The sequence below is a fragment of the Prinia subflava genome, chromosome 2 (genome assembly GCF_021018805.1).
Source record: "Prinia subflava isolate CZ2003 ecotype Zambia chromosome 2, Cam_Psub_1.2, whole genome shotgun sequence".
Classification (NCBI taxonomy): Eukaryota; Metazoa; Chordata; class Aves; order Passeriformes; family Cisticolidae; genus Prinia; species Prinia subflava.
In genome coordinates this window covers 59,725,812-59,748,024 of record NC_086248.1, presented here as the reverse complement: position 1 = coordinate 59,748,024, position 22,213 = coordinate 59,725,812, and the positions used below count along the sequence as shown (strand labels likewise).

At 34.1% G+C, this 22,213-nt stretch overlaps 1 protein-coding gene across 5 annotated transcripts in view; it reads right to left on the bottom strand.

The window, feature by feature from the left end:
- Nucleotides 1–22,213, bottom strand: part of SCAF8 (SR-related CTD associated factor 8) — a 98,872-nt gene that overhangs the window by 46,763 nt on the left and 29,896 nt on the right. For 4 of the 5 annotated variants that reach the window (XM_063390150.1, XM_063390151.1, XM_063390147.1 and 1 more), the window contains 11 exons: nt 21,574–21,657; nt 19,953–19,997; nt 16,439–16,600; nt 13,648–13,804; nt 12,333–12,463; nt 9,272–9,448; nt 5,628–5,707; nt 5,116–5,233; nt 2,095–2,226; nt 1,864–1,976; nt 1,186–1,379 (listed from right to left, as the gene is read on the bottom strand). In XM_063390150.1, coding sequence (XP_063246220.1) covers nt 1,186–1,379; nt 1,864–1,976; nt 2,095–2,226; nt 5,116–5,233; nt 5,628–5,707; nt 9,272–9,448; nt 12,333–12,463; nt 13,648–13,804; nt 16,439–16,600; nt 19,953–19,997; nt 21,574–21,657 — 1,393 coding nt within the window. The remainder of the gene's footprint in view (nt 1–1,185; nt 1,380–1,863; nt 1,977–2,094; nt 2,227–5,115; nt 5,234–5,627; nt 5,708–9,271; nt 9,449–12,332; nt 12,464–13,647; nt 13,805–16,438; nt 16,601–19,952; nt 19,998–21,573; nt 21,658–22,213) is intronic. The other variant, XM_063390149.1, reaches the window with a different exon arrangement.

Here is a 22,213-nt window from a genome sequence, read left to right as displayed (position 1 = left end):
AAACAATTCTTCAGATCTCAGCAAGTAGTAATAGTGGCTGTCACTGAACAAATTTCATTAAGTGGAACACCTGTCAGCTGAATTACTTATTTGTTTAATCACACACCTCCTCTCAAAGTTTCCACTCTTCACTTAGACTACTTAGTATCTCCTTTAAACTTCACAGGACCTCAAATGCTGCTGCTGTTCGTTAGGTTACTTAACATCTTTGTCTCTCAGCTCCCAACCATTCTGATTATAGCTCCCTGCTTTGTGGACTGCAGGCAGAAATCTGCACCATAAAACTGATATCTCATAAACTCTTTTCATGTGAAAAACCAGAGAAGTGTGGAAAAGCGCATCTAAACTGTAGTAGAGTCCCCAGTTTAAAGTCACCTTGGAACGATATAAATATTAATGTGAAGAGAACAGAACACTCTTTCCTTTACCAAAATGAGTTGTGAACTGTTTATGTTGTCAGATAAACAATATAGTTCTAAGACACAAGATAAATGCAAAGCTATATCAGAAACAGTTTATAACCTACCTAAACAAAATGAATTCTCAAAATACATTCCCTTTGATTTAAGCAACTGTGTGGAGGAGGTTATTTTTCTCCTTACTACCTTCCTTTCTTTTAGTATGTAAATTCTCCACAGAAATGAAAGCAGTGCACAGCAGCGCACTGCAGAGGCTAAAATCCACTTGATTTTTGAATACTTTCTTAAGATACCACCATTATAGTCTGTCTTACACTAGCAAATTTGACGTGCTTTAGTGCTACATTTCTCTGAAAATCTATTAAAAAAACAATGTAAACATTTTAAACCCCAGGCCTCTAAGAAATTCATCAAAGTGTTCAAAGTGTGCACCACACACTTTAACATTTAACAATTTTCAGACTAATTGCTGGACATGTTCAAATGTCAAATTAAAGACAGCATTAGAGAGAAAGAAGACTGTAACTTTGAGAAAGCCCTTGCTGCTCTCTGTTTAGAAGCAGAATCAGTGGTGCAAGTGAAAGTAAAAATATCAGTAGAACAATATGATACTTGTTCTTCTCTAAGACAACCTGATGTACTTAAGTTGCAAGAAACATCAGAAATTAAACTTTAAAAAGTAGCCAAGATTTTCATTGACATTGCTCTGTCAATGAAAACAAAGCCTTTTTTCCATTTAATCCTTTCATTTAAGGATGCCACTTACCGCTTAGTGTTTTTGACCTTATAGGAGGCAATCCCTTTTTCTGACGTTCTTTTTCCCTTTCCCTAGCTCTTCTCTCACTGGAGTATGACCGAGATGACTTTCTCTTCCTTTCTCTTGATCTTGAGCGTGAACGTTTTCTGTGTTTCCGCTTACGAGAACCAGACCGTGACCTCGACCTTCGTTTTCTTGGTGATCTACAAAATACTCAATTTTAGTATGCTGAGTTAAAATACTCTGACTTAGTTGTCATTTAACTACAAACTTTAGGCACTACAGAGATATTTTCATTCTATTCAACAAAACTGCTTCAGGAAATAAACTTAATGCCATTTGGCTGAGGAATAGAATATACACCTTAAAACAAAACACATTCAAAATGTTCTGTATCTACAGTACCTAATTCTCTGGCACAGAAATCCTGTCCACTAGCTGGCTAGTGTTAGTTATTTCTGTAACCTGAACAGGTTTTAAAAAAATTCAGTTAAGCCACAGATATGACAAATGAACTGTCATAATAAAAATCTGCATCTAACACACAAATATTTAATGAACGTGTCTTTACATTGCCAAAAACTGGTTATGACCATTTTGGAAAATACAGAATTAAGACTGACAATCACAAAATTACAACTTTTTTTCAGAACAACTCCATTTACTTAATAAAGGTAATTACAAAACCTTGAACGAGATCTTGAACGAGTTCTTGATCTTGAACGAACAGCTGATTTCTTTTCTTCTTGTTCAAAAATCTCTTCTTCAGCAATATCCTGACCTTCATCGATATCCATGTCCTGAGGTCAGACATAAAAGGTGTTCAATAACACTTAAATATACTCACAATATATATGACTTGGAATCATGTTAGTATGTGCTTTCCTTTCAATTACTGCAGTAAAATCTTAGTTTTACCTGTTGTTGAATATCCATGGAATCATCTACATTTGCTTCCACTTCTAAAAACTGCTGTTGACTACTCCCTTGTGATGGTGATGCAGAGTGCTCTGAACCAAAATTTCCTTCTTGATTCTCCTCAGGGCTCGCCTAAATAACAATAAATAATATACCATAAAGCCCATTGCAATTACAAATGTAATACTAAATGAAAATAATATTTCTACTTCTCATTAACATGAAAGCTGAACTGGATACCAATCCATTCTGTTCCTTTTTTATGGTATCATCCTTAAACGCAAAACTTTGATATAATTAATATTCCTGTTTACAAATGATTGGTATATATTTGCTAAACCAACTACAGTACACACAAAATACACAATTCACTGCATAATTTGAATTCTGCAAAAGAAATTCACAGAACAAATGAGCCATATGTACAGTGACACTGAAAGACAGGCACTTGTCCCCCATGCAGATGCATTAATAAATGTTGTTCTAATATAATAAAAATATTTGCAATACCAATTGAACTAGTTAAAAATTTTACACTAGTCTGAACTTTTTTTACAGTGCACAATTTCAGACAAGCAATTACTGAAAGATAAAGGAGGAAGCTATGTCATCTATGTCAACATGACAATTCGAAGAGATCTAACAAAATAAGCAGTTCTGAAAAAACACCCAAATTAATGACTGTGGAATACTCAATGTGTTGTTGCTTTGCTAGAGAAAAAGCTATAACAGCCTGTGCATTCCCTGAAAATAATATCTGGAAAAAATATCTTTAAGATACAAGATAAATTCAAGAACAAGAATAAGGGTTTAAGAAATTAAAATACTCAGAAATTATATGAGACTAATTTTGAAAAGTAATTTAAAATCTATATTCCATTACTGCAGGTAAACATTTCAGTGATCCTTACTATATTTTAACTTTTAATTTAAAAAATCCTACATGTTCTATCTGCCCAGAGAATTATAAGAAGTTAGTAGAATGACTAATAGAAACAATTTTATCTTTATATTTTTTAAACACCTTATAACAAGTTCGTAAAAAAATATTCTACTATAATTCAGTTAACTTATTTGCCTTCTGCCAGAATGTTTTGTCAATTTTATCTTTATATTTTTTAAACATCTTATAACAAGTTTGTAAAAAACATTCTACTATAATTCAGTTAATTTGTCTCATTTTTCCTTATATTTAATTATTCTTCAACCATCTGTTTCTTGATATCAATGCCTACAATTCTTGTGCTTTCTGTTTCTATCTTGTCCTCTCCTCCTTTCCCTCTGATCCTCAACAGATACCTAATAATTTTGTTTTGTGCTTTATCTTTCCTTCTCTTTCTCTTTGATCTTTCTCAATGAAACTTACACATGGAACTAAAGAAAATATTACCCATAACATACTGCAGTCACTACAAAGTAGTTCCAGCAGCAGTTGGTATCTTTTAGCTGTTATCAAGGTGAAAATAAAACTTTCTCTCCATAGTGACTAGATAAGACTGGATCTGAAGGGAAAATTCATCGGGTCTTACAATAGAAAATTAAATAGTAAGGGGAGAATCAAGTAAATGTTCTACCCATAAATGTATTGTAAACTTTGATTTTGCTTATTTTATAATAAGGTAGGCATTCAGTATTTTTATTTTCAAATTAGACAGTTCCTTTTTAATATGACACATCAAAAGCTCCTCAAACAGATCATTCTTCAATGCCTTATTCCTTTACAACATTTTTAGTGTTTAAAGACAGAAATGGCTAGATCTCCACCAAGACCCAAAACTATTTAGTCTGTAGCTATGTTGTATATTCTTTTTCATTTACTACACTTAAATAAGAAATGAAAATAAAACAGTACAATAAAGCAATAAAGAAACCATATCTAGTAAAAATTAAATTATTAAAGTCACAAATTCAAAGCTTAAATGGCATTCTTGATTGAAAGCTGAGCCACTTGGCTCAGGCAGTGGAATAGATTGTTCAGGGAGCTGGTGGGGTCACCATCCCTGGTGGAGTTTCAGAGGTATCTGGATCTGGGCTGGGTGATGTGGTTTAGTGCTTCAGGGGCTACAGTGGCAGTGCTAGTTGACAGCTGGACTTGATGATCTTAAGGTCTCCTCCAGCCCTGACTGTCCAATGGTTCTATGACTTCACCATTGCACAGCTTGAACTAAAATCTCCAACAGATGTTTCTTAAATTTGTGATCCCTTGTCTTTTCTCTCAATTTGAGATTTCTACTTTCCTCTGAAACCAGATCCAAATACTCCACAGGAAGTCCACTTTATACCTGGCCAGGATCAAGAAAAAATACTTTTGTTTGTTTTGTTGTTGTTGTTGTTTTTTTTTTTTTTTAATGAGATCAGGAGGGGAAAAGAACAGTTAAGTACTGAGGACTAATCTCCGTAGAAATAAGCCAAGTTCCTTCAGTGTAGAGAGGACACAATTCATTCAGTTAAGAAGGGACCTTGGGTTACCTCAAGCACCAGTCCTTAATGAATAATTTCGCAGGAAATACATGGCTCTACTCTTTAGCTCAGATTCTTCAACAGAATTATTTCATCAAGTATTAGTCAAGACATAAAAATTAAATTTTTATGGGGAAATTAAAGTTACCCACTATTCTGTGTTCTGTATCAGTCTCTATTCTGTCCTCCCTTCAGAGACAGGAGCATAATCACTTCATTGCCCACCTTACTCCTTCTGCAAGCATGGGAAAGCATTTTCCTTCCCATATAAAGAGCTGAACAGTCAAAGCACAGTTATGTCTAACTTACCTAATGAATACTCTTTCCTAGGAGAAGCAAAATGTACTCTCTACACATTGGGTTGTGGGTTTTTTTCTGCTTTAAGCACTTTTTCCCACTTATCCCACCTACTCTGCAAGCTTCTATTACATGGTCAGTTACTGACAAATACCTTGACAATATGAAAACTGTCATTAACAACAGGTTTTTTTTAACCTGGAATATGCTTTTTAAAATCAGAGAACATAAATTACTACAACAGCCACAAGATGGAGTTCTTACCTTTTGAGGCTGCTGCTGCTCCAGAAGCTGTTGTCTGAGATGTTCTAAATTTTGTTGCTGTAGCTGTTCAGCTAGTTGGTGAAAAAGGGAGTTGTTCACAGATTCTGGTACTAATGGCCTAAAATGAAATAAATTAAAAAATAAAAAAAAGCCCACAGCTTTTCTCTTTATTCAAACAGTTAATAAATAGGTCTTCATAACCGGGTTTCTGTTTAACTAAAATGAAAATAATGATGACAATGGAGCTAGTTCCACCTTCTAATAGCATCACAATTCCATCAACTGTACAAATATAACTATAAAAAGCAGAGAACATGCTAGCTTTATACTCAAGTCAAAAAATATTCTGGCACACAAACTTACATAAAGTATAATAATTTAGAAAACTGTCTTTTCCTACTGTTTTAGTGTACTTATGCTCTAAAATAAGTATTTGCCTTACTTAATCATAATTTTTAACTAGCATCAGGCAAATTTTAGCATTTTTCATATGAAACATAGCTTGGTCTTACAACTGAGAAGAGGGAGTTTCCTTTTTAGGCTCTTCATTTTGTTCAGATTCTTCCCCAAAGTCAAACCTGTCCATCAGCTTCTAGGAGAAAACAAAAGAAGCATTACTGAAGAATCCTTAAACGTCTCTTTATGTATATTTCCTTTTCAGTAGGAAGATGCTCTTACTTCTCAACTTAAAAAAAAAAAAAAACAAAATAAAAGTTTGGCAAATAACCTGAATAGAAAATTAAATGTCATACTGCTATTGCTACCAAACTCTTGAGTGCATCAGATCTTGGCCCAGCTTTCCTGAGCTCTGCTGCAACAACTACATGATCTTTCCAGAGTAACTAAGCGCTACTTTGGAGTAAAACTTAAATAAAGATTTATTTTATGTAATGGTACCTTTAATTAGAAGAAATTACTATGAAGAGGCCAACTATTCAATCCTTTGGTAATCATCAAACTGCTCTGCTCATATCAAGAGAAGACCTACAGCTTGATTACTTCACAAAGAGTTACTGTATTTTCACAAACACGTGTCATTTAGACAACGTGAATTCCTTCACATATACTGCACCTTGAAAACAACTTCTCACACAGTCTGCAAAAAAAAATCAAAGCAAGCAGTTATCATGTAAGAGGAAAAATCCTTCTAATGGATAAAAAGAAAGGTATCTGACAAGGAGACAAACTTGATAAACTTCCTGTGTTATCGGTGAAGATGTCTACACTGGAGTTCTGCTTAAGTAAAAAAGTTTGCCTATTAACTTTAAAAAGCTCAGAAGCATTTTAGTAGCACTTTACTTTCTTGAAGAGAAAAACTAAGGAACACACAAAAGAAATAGAACAGATGTTGTCAGTGAGATTGCCTTTTTTTCACTGTTTAATGATAGAGCTGTGCTATTAAAGCTGTGCCCGTGCATCTTTACACATCTTGGAAGTGTTCTGAAAAACAGAGCTAATGCTATACTACCAACCATCATAACTTCTTCTCAAACCTTAATCTCAGAAGAAAAAAACCAAGAGGATGAGAATATATGGCAGTCATTTTATAATACTAAGGCAAAACCACCTCCAGCAACAAGCCACGACGATTCAGTAACCCATTTTCTTTCTCAGGATGCTCTATCTACTCTCAATTACTGGAGTCCAGCAAGAAGAACAAAGCATCAGCTAACTAGAAGATGAATCACTGATCAATCAAGAATTTTTAGAACCACTTTTCCCAATATAATATTTATGACAGCAGGATTAAATATGTCTCTGAGAAAACACAACAGAAACACAGACCATCAAGCGTATGTGAGATGGGATGTCAAAATCCAGAATAACTTTCACCACATATATGTAATCCATTTACAGCAAGGTGACTGCCTTTTTTGTTTGTATTGTTAGAATGGCTTCCAGTGAAGAACTCATAAAATGCTGCTGCTTTGAAAAAAATTGTGCCTTTTAGAGAAACAATCTCAAACTTAAAATATTATTAATCATCATGTATCTTCCATCATGACAAAGCAGGAAGGAAAATAACAGAATATGTACTATTTATAGGACTGAGAAAAGAAATAAATAGAAACTAATAACCAGTTCATGAGAAACAAAACAAACATTTAGATTAACCGAGACCAGAGAAAACAAGAGAACTCCCTGCCAAGACAGGCAAAAGTAACATTGTAGATATTGAAATGAAAAATCAGAACTGAAATATCTTGATTTTTACATAGTTTGCAAAAGAATACTCTCTAAAATGGAGTAATAAAAAATAAACCAAATTAAATACAGGGATACCAAGTTTAATGTTACACACATGCATATAAAAAACACAGAACCTTCCCTTTATGCTACATATGTTACTTTAATTACCTAAGAAGAAAATATGTTCAGAAAAAGCAACAGAAAGGATTGAAGACATGAAAAAAGCTGTTTATTAGAAAGGAAACAATCTTTTTCATAAGAATCAGGATATTCTCTTTGGAAATTAAAATAAAAGGAGTAAAGTAAATGCATAGTAAATGTCGATCCAACTTTTTTTTACTGTAACACAAGTACTTGGTTCTGTTCTGTAGCAAGATCAGAAAACATGCCCATTTGATGTTGCCAAAAGAATTTGTCACATAATGCAAATTAATTTGCACAATTAAGTAATACATGAGACTACAGACTGAAGAGATTGAAAACAAAGTATTGGAAGAACTGCCAAAACAGGATTTTTTAAAAAAATATGGATATTTATGTATTCATCAGAAGTATTTTCTTGCACTGTTTATATTTGTTATCTGATTCACAGACATGATGTCATGGAATGAAAACTATGCTTCACAGTTTCCTTTGGATCACAATACTAATAAATTTTTTTAACAAAAAAATCTTTCTTTTATATCTGCATACAAACATGTCATCAAAATGTGAATTCCTTCAATTTATTTCATTTAAGCTGTCCAAAATTCAAGACAGTCACACCTATGAATATACCAATCCATGGAAATTCTGGAATTAAAATCTGTAGAATAATGCCATATTATAAAATACTTTCTGTATGTAAATATTACAGCAGTCCCTATTAACTGGTGCATTCATTCCCTGGGATTACACCTTTCTCAAGTTGATGGTTACAGTTGTGGTATAGCAGGAGCACAGGCCATTCTTTTTTTGACTTATTTTTACAGATGCATTACTTTCAATAAAAAGATATTAATTGACCTAAAAATAAAAAAGGATTTTTTCCTTCTCCAACTTCCTTATGCTTACTATTTATTCACTCCAGGACAATCCTAGAGATTATGTACACACAAACTGTTTATTCCGAAGATAATAGAACAATGTTTATTTGGTTATTTCTTCAGTTAGCTGGTTATAACTCTTTGAGCAGAAGTTCTTACTTTTCTTTCTTACAGGTATTATACTGCTCTGACTGCAATTGCCTGCATGGTTGTTGCTACCTGGCATCCAATTATATTAGTGTTCTTAAATTCCTGAATTCTGGTTTGTTTGTAGTTTGGTTTGGGGGTTCTTGGTTCTTGGCTTTTTTGTTGTTGTTGTTGTTTGTTTGTTGGGTTTTTTTTGGGGGGGGGGGAGGGGGCAGGGGGTTGTTGGTGTTTGTTTTTTTGATTGGTTGGATGGTTGTTTTGGGGTTTTTTTTGTCACAGAAGTTTCTTTACCTACAGGCTTATTTATTCACTTACATCACTTTGTAGCTAAGATTAAAGTTCTCCTGGCACGTACTTTATAATGCAAGAAAATGATAAATCCAGGTTTTTACTCTTCTGAGAAAACAGTGTATATTAATTCCAGCATACTTCCCATTTATTACCTTGTAAGAAACAATTCTCACTGCTGCATTACAAAGGGTGGGGAAAAATATGTAACAATGGCTTAACTTTGCTAAATCATAAATCAAATCCATTATCATATTCAATAACCTTTGTGGGTCCCTTCCAAGTCTAGATATTCTACAATGTGTATTTAGCCCTAAACTCATATAAAACTAATATTTTCATTTACACTACTGTCTAGACATTTTTTGTATTTTCAAGCTGTAGTACTTTATGGTATAATAATGTATTTTTAAGTCGTCCAAAGTCAAACAATAAAATCCAAAAGAACTTCTCACATATATTTTAAAAATAAATACTTCTTCCAATTTCTATTATTCTACTTCTACCTTATTAAAAGAGACACTCTGTTCCAGTGGGTTAAGTGTGTTAGCAGCAGCGGCTGCTGCTGTGAGCTGTGCTGTGAGGGCCTGTAACTGGACGACGAGACCGGCATCCAGGGCTTGAAGCAGCGAAGGCTGAGGTTTCTGCTGCTGTATCTGCAGTGTCTGGATCAACTGCTGAAGCTAAAAGAGAAAAGATAACAAATACATTGAGCAAGATTTTTTTAAAGCAAAAAAAAACCCAAAGTACAAAATAGACTTTTCCCCTTCCACTTAGTAAAAAAACTCCCAGGAATGAAGTATCATCTAACCTATGGCTATTATTTCATCTTAATTTGTTTTCATTTACAGCAAATTTTGTTCCCACTTACTGGCTAATTTGTTTTCTGGGGCTGATAAGATAGGCAGATGCTTCTTCTTCCTAACTTGCTCTGACAGGTTGCATGATGATGCCAGTCACCACTCAGGATTTCCTGCTTTCTAGGGTTCCCCCTCTTCTGTTTCTCCAGTTTGATTCCTTTTGACCTGAAAGAAATCTGTTAGCCTACTCCAGCTTCCTAAGGGCCCCCTATATGAAGATAATCCGTGTCCTGTAACAACATTTGTATGGAGAAAGAACTGCACTGTGGCAAGCTCAAGCTCCACTTTACGCCAATGCAACCTGTTCGTAGAGGGGGCTTGCATCGGTGTCTCCGCACAAGTCACAAGTGAAATCTCATGATGAAACTCAGGTGTGGGTTGATAGAATACAATTCTCTTGCTATGTTAACGAAATAAAAAGCAAATGTACAAACCAATCACTTGGTCTATCTTGATTTCCTTACTTCAAATTCCTATCTGTGTATAAACTTCTAGAGAAGCTGTCTTAATGAGGAAATAAAAGGCTTTTTCATGTGGAGATCAATTTATCTATTGAATAGAGATGCTTCCACAAAATTGCGCAGATTTGCCTTAAGAAATAATATTAAGTCTGCGGAAAGAAGCTCTCCTAAACCACTGTGGAATTAGAGGAAGCAGGTCTTTGACATTCCTCAAGTTAAATCCTAGAGCCTTATCTTTAGATATTTGTGGAAAAAAGGTTGAGCAAATTCAGGTAGTTCAAACGTGCTGACCTAAGTCCCTCATTACCCTTACCTTCAACATTCCAACCCCTTATAGGTTTTCCCACTGAACTCTTGAAGGGTTCAATCCCTCCCTTCTTACTAGCCTCACTAGAAACTTTCATAAACTGATTAGGTTGACTTTCTTTTCCACAATGCATCAAAAATGTGTGACCCTTTTTCAAGACTGTTTTAGAGTTACTTTCTGATAATGTGAAACAATTTTTCTTATTCTTTTAAAAACAGTTCTACAGATTTCTTATATGAATAGCCTCTGAAAAGGCTTCAGTTGTTGTTCTACTGCAGTAAGAGTTTTCCCTGATTACTGCAGCAGGCAAAGCTGAAGAGTTCCCCCCTCACCCGCTTTTGTCTGATACAGCTGGCCCAGCCTGTGCATTGCTCTCAGCAGGAAGGAATCAAACTGAAGAGGCAGAGATGGAGACCTTAGAGTGGAAAAATCCTGGGTGGGCACCATTCTTGCTGTTTTCACATTCTTGTTGGTCATATCTTTCTTAGCTGGCCCTCTCTTATGTCTAGACTCTCAATTTACCTGCATGCATTCTCACCCATAAAACACAATTGTAGGATTAAATCGAGGTCTTTGGAGCTGGGGAGCCGGGGAGAGGCTGTGGCAAAGGGAGTGGTTTGGAGAACAAGAAGAAAAGAGATGGACAGCACAGAAGCAAATATCATAGTTCCTCTACCAATCCTAGACATTTGCATGTATATATTTATTGTGTAGCCAGTTTGTTTCTTCACTTCTGCTTAAGACTATTTTGAGCTAAATATCCAAATGTTATTTCTTTATGATCTGCTGTCTTTAAAATCCTAACGCCCTTCTCATCTTCATTTTTTTCTCTTGCTTCATTTTCTTTTTCTATATTCTCTAAGCATCAGTCTCTAAAATTACCTCACAGACATATTTACCATTCTCATTTCATATCCTTTCCTTGTTTAAGAGCTTGTCCACTATTTTTCCTTCATATTTCACAAAGTATCCCACAAACTCATTTTGTTTCATTTTTCAGCAATTTAGTTTCTTCCAGTGTAATCAGATAAAAATATTCCCTCCAGTTGACTTCTGAACAATTACAGACAACTCTAGTTAGCTAAAAACATTTTCACTAAGTAAAGTTGTTATTTGTAGCACCAGAGCTTTCAATGGCCACTGCTTCTCATTGATATGCGTGAGGTTTTTGTTTCCTATGCCAGCAGGTAAAACAACCTCAGTCCAAATAAAAATCGTAATGCCAAAGTTATGTAGGTGCCACAGCTCTAGCACAGACTGAAAAATTATCTACATTTTTACAGAAAGCCAATTGTGTGTGCTTAACTTAGGTAAATGCAGGTTACGAGGTCAAGCAGTTCTTGTGATGCTGGGCATCAAGAGACTTTTGGAGTTGAGCATTTAAAAATTGAAGAACATAGTAACTTCCAAAATCTTATGTTTGAATGCTGCAAAATAAAATCTATGTTTAGCTGATGGAAAGATAAAAAACTGAATCAATACACGGCACACTTCCTGAACAAGTTCACTCCCATTCTGCAATTCTGTACAATGTTTAGCTTTTCTTCAGGCATCCAACAGAGACATATGCTTTAACTTGTATTCTATTTTGTATCTATTTCCACAAAATCTTACTGTTGCTCTTGATGTAGTCATCTGCAATAGATCTGTACTCATCATCTATATAGACAAGTATGTACTACAGACCATCTTATCTGAAATCACCTTCTGAGACACTTTTAAGGCTTTGAAGGTACTGGCTTTGAAGAGGGCTGGCTACAAAAGGTAACATGGAGTTTTAATTGACCAGGAACTTACTTGTGATGAACAACCTCATGGGAAAGTTAACATGGATACTGGACAGAAATAAAAGGGATACTCAGGAAAGGATTCCTTACCTGTACCTTAAAGACACAAAGTATCAGACAGTCTACAGTGTAACTGTCTACAAAATAGTTACCTGTTGGCCTTGAGGACTCTGTAAAATCTGTGCAACAGCAGCAAGCGTGTCTGTGTTAGCAATCTGAGATACCCAAGGATCAGGTAAACTCTGCGCCACATTGGCTGGAGTAACTGGAGTCACAGGTGTACCTAAAGAAGAGAAAAACCAATATGCCAAAATATTTTTACACAGAAGCTAAAAATAGTGTTAGAGAAGAAAAAAACCTGCTGTTATTAAACACTGAGAAAACACATAAATTGAAACTATTTTTCTGACATACACGGAGAGCTCACAGAAATAACACAGACTCACATCAACATTCCTCATGTAGTAGAACTACTCTATGTTAGTGTAGTTCACAATTCTTTTCACTATTGACCTATTGGGACTACTAACAAAAACACTGATGAAGGCAAAATAAATAGGTTTCACACAGTATTCCAAAATATTCAGTGCAAACTATATATACGAAAAGATAACTGTTAGCAATCTACTTGTCTTCTAGTCTGAATATCACTGGACTTGCACTTTATCCCCAGTTAAAGATTCTACTAAAAATCTGAACCTGCATCTGCTGGATTCATGAGGATTGCTTGTTTTATTGTTTTTTCTCAAGAGAAACACTGAGATTAAATCAGCACTCTGATAATTTGTTTCATGCTAAGAATCCTTCGTACCTGCAAATACTTTTGCATTTATAGCTCAAAAGTAGAGATACACCAATGAATGCTAAATATTACTAGATTACTGTTTTAAAAGTAATTTTAAAATTTAAATTTAATTTAAAATTTAATTTTTAATTTTAATTTTTCAATTTGCATCAGAATTTAAGACTTATGATTTCAACAATTTAACATAGTCATACTATATAAAAATAAAAAATACTGAGCTGGAAGACGCAGAAAAAGCACTTCAAGATCTGAAAATCTCACATTTTTGCTTTGCTAATGAAAACTAAGGTGAATGTGTCCATCTCATTGCTTTTAAGCATGGGATCAAAAAAAGATGGGATACAAAAGCAGGTGCCAAAAGCCACTGCTATCTGGCCAATTTCCCAAATATCCCAACCTCAAAAGAAAAAAATTTGTTGGAGAGAAAAGTCAAAAATCCATTTTCCTACCATCTACCTACATAAGCAAGGCAGACACTCAGAGCACAAAACGATCAAGCCCACATTGATAATACTGTTTCCCTTTGCCCTGATCTTGATGGTGTTTCTAATACATGACTTTCCAGCATTCAAGTGAGGTATTTCAGCATGTTAATAGGCAACATACCAAAGCTGACAGAAGTGTTTTGATTCAAAGTATGACTTCCATCTGGCTTTGTTTACCTGGCGTATTGTTGCTCATAGCAGCTGTAGTGCTGGGCAAGACAGGGGTCACCACGGGAGGAGGAATTCCTGCTGCCATATCCAAGAGAGGCTGAATAATTTCACTCTTGAACACATTATTCTTCTGCCATAAATTTAGCACTCTAACAATTTTACTCTAAAATGAAGAAAAGACAACAAAAGATCTGAGTCATGCTTATTTTTCTTGTTGTCATTGATTATGGAATTCTTAGCTAGCAACTTTAATCTGTCTAGACTGAAGGACTTTTAGGTTTGCAAACAGTAAGAACAGATAACTGGGTCACACCAAAGATGTCTAAACTATGAACCTGAGACTGATCCTAGGCCACAGCAAAGAGCTACTACACACAGGTGACAATGTTCTCTCAACCAAAAATGTGCCTTTAGTCTAGGAAGATGACATGGAAGGAAAACTATTTAAGGAAGCATTTTAAAACATTACTAATAATCAGAAAAAAATAATTGTTAGTCTCCTAATTTTTTATAGTTAGCATATATAATTCTGTTCTGCCTATGAACCAAAAACATACACCTGCACTGAAAAATGGCATATACTACTAAGACTGCTAAATATTTTTCTTAGAAAAGCAGCTTTATATTTTGCATGCTCTCTTGATGAAGTGAGGAATTTAAAGTTTAAACTGGAACACAGTTACCTGTCCATTGAAAATACACAGTAATATTAAAAAAGGTGGATCATGGAGAACAAAAAAAAACCCAAAATTAAGACTTCATACTTTTGGCTTACATTTCTATTATTTTTTCTGTTACAACAAAAGCATTCTATTACATCACAAACAGATCATTATTTTGATCTGATTTCAGACTTATTTCAATAAGCTTCACTTCCACCTAAAGGAAAGATTGTGCTTTATTTTGGGGAAAAAAATCAATTGTATTACAAAGTGCAGGAAATTCTTCATAGGATCTGGCGTTTGCTGTCACAAATGTGGGTTAATTACTTGAGTTCTGTAAACCAAGAACACAGAGCACTTAGCCACAGTGTTCAAAACAAAGCAAAAGAAGTCTGTTTGTCCAGACTACAAGAGGATACCTAACTGTAAGAGAGAGAAGTGCTGAATTTTCACTGCATGGAAGATGCAATTTAGAGTTTTCTTAAAGAAATCTCTGAAGCCTTCCACTCAACATTTCGGTATCTAAGCCCTTCTTCTTTGAAGTCTACATTATAAGCAGTCCTTGCCAAGTCCACCAGAGGTTCTAACTTCCCTCATCTCTCCAGAACAGGGATATAAAACTGTTTCTGTTGCTCAGTATCTTCCCACACCTTGCACTTTCTCTGGGCCAGACAAAGAAATCAGTGAGGTGTTTTTGTTATTATTTTAAATGAAATGTTACTGCATTTCTGCTTGATTTAAAACCAAGTTCTACATTTGCTCATATGAAGATAGCTGCTGTATTTCTCCAGTTTGCCCTTCAGAGTAAACATCAAAATGTTACAAACCAGGCACATACCTTGGTCTCTGACAGCTCAGTTTTTTGCTATGCAATGTATAGGATAACTACTTCCACAGCACAAAGACCTTCCTATAATATTGAATCCATATGCACTACAGCAGTAAGACTTAGGATTGAAAAGTACAATTTTATGCTGAAAAATATCCTAGAAATGAACCTGACAGGACTTTTGTGGGCCCTAAATAGACTAGGTTTTACTGTCTCTTCACATCAAACATCTAATACAATACATTAATTGCCATGCATTGAAATATCACAGGACAAGTAGTGCTATGTCTTAGCCTACAATAAATTGACTACATATTTTTTTAAAACCAGACACCAACTGAGTACTTGCAACCATCTCTGTTCCAACCTCTCTTTCTTCAATTCATCAGGCTATTTCTGTATTAGCATATTTCCTAAAGCAGCAAGCTAAATGAGTTTACAAAACATGCTAATACTGCTAAAGGAATATGACTGAATGAATAAAAATATAAGTTAAAAATTGTGCCTATTTATAAAAACAAACACAGTAAAACATGGTGGAATTGAAGCAGTACGAGTTAATCACACAGAAAACCTAACACCAGGCTGGAAAAATATCATTTAACTTAAATAACTTGTTCATCAACACCTCAGAATTCAATTGAAGAAGAGATGACAGACATTCTTAGCCAAGTTTATCCAACAATGTCAGAATGTGTCTTAATCACCTTCCATGGATCTCTTGGGTTTTCATATCTCTGGTTGAAAAATACAGCTGTAGGAATGCATGTAAGTATTCTAAATATAACTCTACCTGAAGCATCCAGCCTCACTTATTACTTTACCTAATGACTCTATTACACAAATTTCTGTGAAGACAAAGCCCTTAGCATTCTCCATCTTTTTGCAGTTATTCAATGAGAAGTAACACTACCTATTTTACAACTAGACACAAATATGAACAAAGTTAAACTGCCTGTACTCTGCTGTTTCCAGTGAATCTTTTAGAAACAGAATTTGGTGGCTATCTCAACTACTGTGATGCAACATCTGAACTAGTGAGTCAAAATACCTGAGTTAAACCTTATTTAGCTACTGGATGACCACAGGATCAAAGGAAAGATTACCTTTTCAAAACTCTAATTAATCTCATTGGATGTATCTTTCCAATCCCTACACTAAGACAAGCAACATTAAGAAATACATATACAGGGCAAGTTTATAAGTAGATCCCCTTCAGCAAGGAGAAAGTGAGATTAAAATCTATGTTCTTTACAGATGATACGTTGAAGTTTGTTTTAACTAGAAAGATCTGTAAGTGGTTTACCTTGTCATCACCAGGACAACGGTACAAGTTCTGGAAAGTGCTGATGATGTTATTGCTGAATCTTGGTGCAAATACATCCTTCTCTTGTCCGAACTGATGCCGGGACTGTCTCACAATGGAGTCAATGACATACAGACCAGGCACCTTGTACTCTGGTTTGCACTACAAGGAATGGTAATTTAAAAGGAGCAGATGTGAAAAATAACCAAAACTGTTAAAGGCAGAGTAAATATAAACAGTTGTCTCTAATTTTTAAGTGTGTCCAAGTATATGGAAATATTCTCTACTTAATGAATGAATTGTCCTGGAAAATGAAGCTTTCTCAAAAAACATCTAACCTCTAATGTTTAAATTATCACATCCATATGCATTCTGAAGACATGTAACTGGTGTAAAATCAATTTCTTACTGCTAAAGAATTAACTTCTAAAAATTTATCTATTAAAAAAATTAACACAAACCACATGTCTTTTTAAAATGTACACTCCATTTTAAAAATACTGCACGAAGCATGACCAAATTCTTAATAGTAAATTTGGAGTAGCTGTAAATGTAATTCAGAATAATTTTTTCCTTCTTTATGATCAAAGTAAACATTAAAATTAAAATTTGTTTACTTTATTTTACATTGTTGTAATTAGGGTGTGGTATATCCTCCCCTGCAGAAGAAAAACATATTTATGAAGACATCTGTTTGGCTGAGAATGCAATAATGATATTTATTTTACAACTCTGGAAAACTTGGATAATTTACAAACACCATGATATTTATAAGGCATGTCTGCTAACTAAAATACTAATTACTTACGTAATTTTACTTTCTTAACAACTAATGCTAAGATTTTTGTCTTTTAATTGCAAAGTAATTACACCAAATTACTGCAACCAGTTTCAAGACAGAACAAAATGTGGTTCAAAAATATAATGAAGTCATCATCAGAATACATAATGTTCTATTATGTTCTATTATGTTATTAATAAATATTGGGTGTATAACACACACGGTGTTATGGAAAACATGGGAAAGGACATCCTTTTCCTCTCTGGTCCTGTAGACATATTATGCAACACACTAAGTTAACAATCTTTAATGAAGTGCCAAACAAATGCTTCAGAATATTAATTTTACTATGCCCTAGATACAAATGTTGTGTTTTGAAATGTGTTGATTTGCTAACACTTGCAACCCTTATAAAGCCTTTCTTCAATGTATTTAAGTATGACATTCTTCATTTTTAGAATGTGTGTGGCAACCTTTTAGGAATATATGTTCATCATTAAGCTTAAATTGGATATAATATACTGCCTTCAGAAAAATCACTTCAATGTATTGTAGCTTCTGAAATTTTATTTAAATTATTAAACAAGAGTATTATGCTTACAGAACAGACAGGTATACAACTTTTCACAATATTCAAATTAATAAAGCTCACAGATATTTAAAAAGAAAGCTCAGGACATACTCAAGTGAAGTATTTTAAAACATGGCACATAAAGAAAGAAAAATATGATAATAATGTAATTATAAAGATTATATGGAAAAGGCAATAAAATACAAGTAAAAAAATCAAATTAAAAAATTAAATTAAAAAATAAATAAAAATTAAAACTGGGGCAGTGAACCTGCATATCCCTAATCTCAGATGGGACAACCTTTACACACAAATATCTACTTGCTTTCTGAGACTCACTCAGAATCAATAAGGTAATTTGATTACTCAAAGAAACTAAGTCTGACTCTCCAATGGAATAACTTCACATATATGAGATGTGATCATTTCACCCTGAACTGATCTTTTGCCAAAGAATAAAACAGTCAACCAAAATAACAATAGACCAGTGAGTTAAGTGTCACGAAATGAAGAATGTCATGGGCAATTATTTTATCTGAAGTTTTAATAACTTCACAAAAATATGAAATAAAATACTGGAGCTGTAAAGGATGAAGAGCAAACTAACTGAGATGGCATTGACATCATTCTGGTCAGGTCTACAGCAGATTTTAATAAAAGATTCAGTCATCTTGAGCTTTAACTTGAAGTGACTGCTTGCAGAAAAACATCCTATTATTCTCCAGACATACAATTTAAGACCTTTAATATCAAATACCTACCTTTCATCTACTTATCTCTCATCCTATCAAAGCAAAAATTTATTATTTAAAGTTATTAATAAGTTGCTCATTTCACTAAATTGTTCATGGAATAATTAAAAACCCCTCAGCAAGACCACCCAAGGGAATAATCTAATCCAGGGTGATCATTAACAAGGTTATCAACACGAACATCCATCTGCCCTCTCTAACCAGCAATGAACAGTGCAGAACTTCCTCATTGAGCAGTATTGGACACTGAAGGCAGACATGTAAAGATAACTCAAAATAGCTTATGGAAGGGTCATAAACAATCAGTTCCATTTCTCAGAGATGAAAGGAGTCAGAGGCAAGGATCCAAAGACAACTACTTGTCAAAAAATTAGCAGTGTTGGTAAAGTATACTACGAGTCTTTACTACTGCTTTGAAACACATACACGAGACTTTTCACACAGGACTGTTGTACTAGTACCTAAATTTTTCATTCATAAATAGTTCTGAGACAGATAAAAACACCAGGCTGAAGCTGAAACATGTTTACACTGTCCTGCCATTGGCAAAAGGCACTGCAGAGTATACTGGGCAACAAGAAATACAGGTTAATGAGCAAGACAGGTTACTAATACAGAGCAATCCAGACTGCTTTGTACAAGAGTAACAGAAGGAAAACCCCATCCAACAACTGCAACATTAAGAGCCTAACCTCTCTAGCTTGTTTGTCCAAACTGAATTGCAATTTGATCATAATTTACTGCTATTTTAAAAGAGAGAAGAAATTCAGTACCAAAATGACCAACCAAACAATCAAGTGCAACACAGATAGCAGGGGAGGCTCACAAATTTGAATCCATGCATTTTCAACTGGAAGCAAAATGCAGTTTTACCCAAGAATAATTAACCGTTGCAAGAAAAGGAAGTGCTATAAATTTCTTTGCTAGAAAAAATCTTTAAATTAATACTACCATCTTCCCAAAAAGTAACTCTAGTCTAGCCATATAAATATTTTTTGTTTTAATTTACTTGCAAGGAGCACCAACTGAAATGCTACATCTCCTGCTACAAAAAAGATGAGGCTGAAGGTCATCTTCACTTCAGCTTTAAAATCAATGGGAAAATCTGGCAGAAAAGCAAAAGCAACTGTCACTAGCCAAATAACTGTCAATTGTTTTGCTGTTAGCTGTTCACTGACAGTCTCTTTTAACATTAAATAAATACACACAGAAGTAGGCTTAAAACAGCCTCCACAGTGATTCAGATCAAAGAACAAAATGAGAACAAAGTATTTGTCATTCTGCATCATGAGTTATGGTCTGCTGCTGATTATTAGCAGAAATCCAATGTGACTAAAAATGGAAAGAAACTAATATGTGCCAAAAATATTAATCCATATATATGCCTAAGCCCCCACTTGACTGACTTACCTTTTGAATGAATTTCTCAACACTCTGTACAACATGCTTGTAGAACTGAAAAATATAATAGTATTTCAATAGAGAAAATCTGTATGCATATCTCAATACATATACTTGTTCAAGTATGTTGATATATTGATAGCAAAACCAGAAGCAGAAACTTTGGATTATTAAACAGCAATACAATACCTACAGCTGAACATACATTTTTCCTTAAAACACTTAATAGCATATAAAAGAGCTAATATCAATGTTTCTTTTTTTCCTGAAGGTTTTTTACACTGGATTTTTTGAATAGCACGCTTATTTATTGAGAACTAGGAGAACTGTTGAGAATTATTGTATTGAATTATTATTCAATGTATTATTGTAGAATAATTGTTGAGAATTGAGAATTATTGAGACTTGTTCCACCAAAACATATGGTTATTTCATTGTACATGACTGAAGATGTCCACCTAAAGTTAGTTAACATGTAACTTCTCTTCTTTCATTAATTAATAGAATCCACTGCATACTTTTTCTTTAAAAGTTGGCCTGTCTTAAATGGAATTGTTTTTTAAATCTCATATATAATCATAATGGCTCTAAATCATGTCAATAATTGAGATAACCACTTTATACAATTAAACGTTGTCATTGAAATGACAAGAGTGGAAGTAGGATTTCCAAGTTGAGTATACAATAACACATTTTGGTATAATTTAATTGCTTAATTAATAGAACCATCTATTACGATTTATAACTTGTTTAAGCTCAATACAAGTGTTCAGCAATTCCATTATACTGCAACACACAGGCTTTAACTTACAGACATACCTAAGAAAGCCACTGAATTTCACTTCAGTCATCAAATTACTCTTTCCCAATTACACAAAACACCAATATGGATTTCATTATCCCAAAACATATCTGCATTGTCAGCAAAGGAATGTAGATAGGAGGAGCACAAGTTTGGTCTGACCTCTTTTCTGCCTCTCCAGCATCCACTGAGTTTCCATTTGTTTTAATAATTAACACTAGTGGCATACCTCTTTCTTTCAGCATTTTTCAGTGACTTTTTCTGCTGTGCCATTGTTTAGCAATCAGTTTTACTTTGTGGCAGGAATAATCTTTAATGAGTGCACTAAAACTAGAACTTAAAAACAATTTGTATCCAAGCAACAAGAAAACTGAAGTCTATGAACAATATCCATAAAAAGGTATGCTAGGAATTTAGAAAAATGAACAGCTGTATTGATCCAAAGGCATGCATAAATTTTCAGGAGGGAGGAAGGGAGAGAGGGGAGAAGGAAGGGTGAATTGTAGTTTTCTATTTATTCATCTATTAACAGGCCTGTCAGTGTTTCCTTTTTAAACTGAGGAAAAAAACCCTGTCTTTCAGATCTGATAGAATTTAGATAGAGCCAAATTGCCAGAATTCTTTCTCACATATGACAACCAGCAAAGTCACACAAAACTTTTAGCCTTCTGCTGCATTCCCGGATATCACATATGATCATAACTTGGAAATTGTACACATAAGGGAGATGGAAAATTCTGAAGCAAATTCTTTAGACTATTTCACAAAATCATTTTGATATATATGAGAAATGTAAAGGAGGTCAAAAGAAGTTAACTTATTTCATACCTTTATAGCCTTGATTGCTGCCTTGGTGATCTGTGTCATTTTAGCTTTAGAAATGGGTGGCTTATAATCATTGAGCGAGTACAACTGCAAAAAAAAAATCAGATATATATAATCTGAAGCTGTAAGCAGAATACATTATTTTTCATTTTCAGTGGATTTTATGTATTAAGCAAGAAAAGACATTCCCATTTAACAAAAAAAGAAAAAGCTCAATAACATATAATGTAAGACTCAAAACACTTAAAGGAGAGCAGGTTTTTCTTTGCAATGATCCCTACATATACACCTAGTGTACCACCACTAAATACTGGAGGCATTTCAGATGAAGTTACAAAATAAATACTTACAACATGCAAATATGACAGCTCTTATTAAGTTTTCCAGGGCAAAGACATTGATATACTTGAATACCTTGATGGAAGTGTAACAAAACCTTAACTTAGTATATTCATCATCATACGCCTGTTGAATCAGGTCTTTTTATTTTCCATTAAACAAACAAACAGCAATACTCACATGAGTATGTACCAATTTTGACACTTAGAACAGACTGTAAAAAGTATAAGTAAACTTATAAAAAATCTATAAGTAAAAAGTATAGACTTCATTCACTGCATTAACTCGGGAAAGTAATGTATTG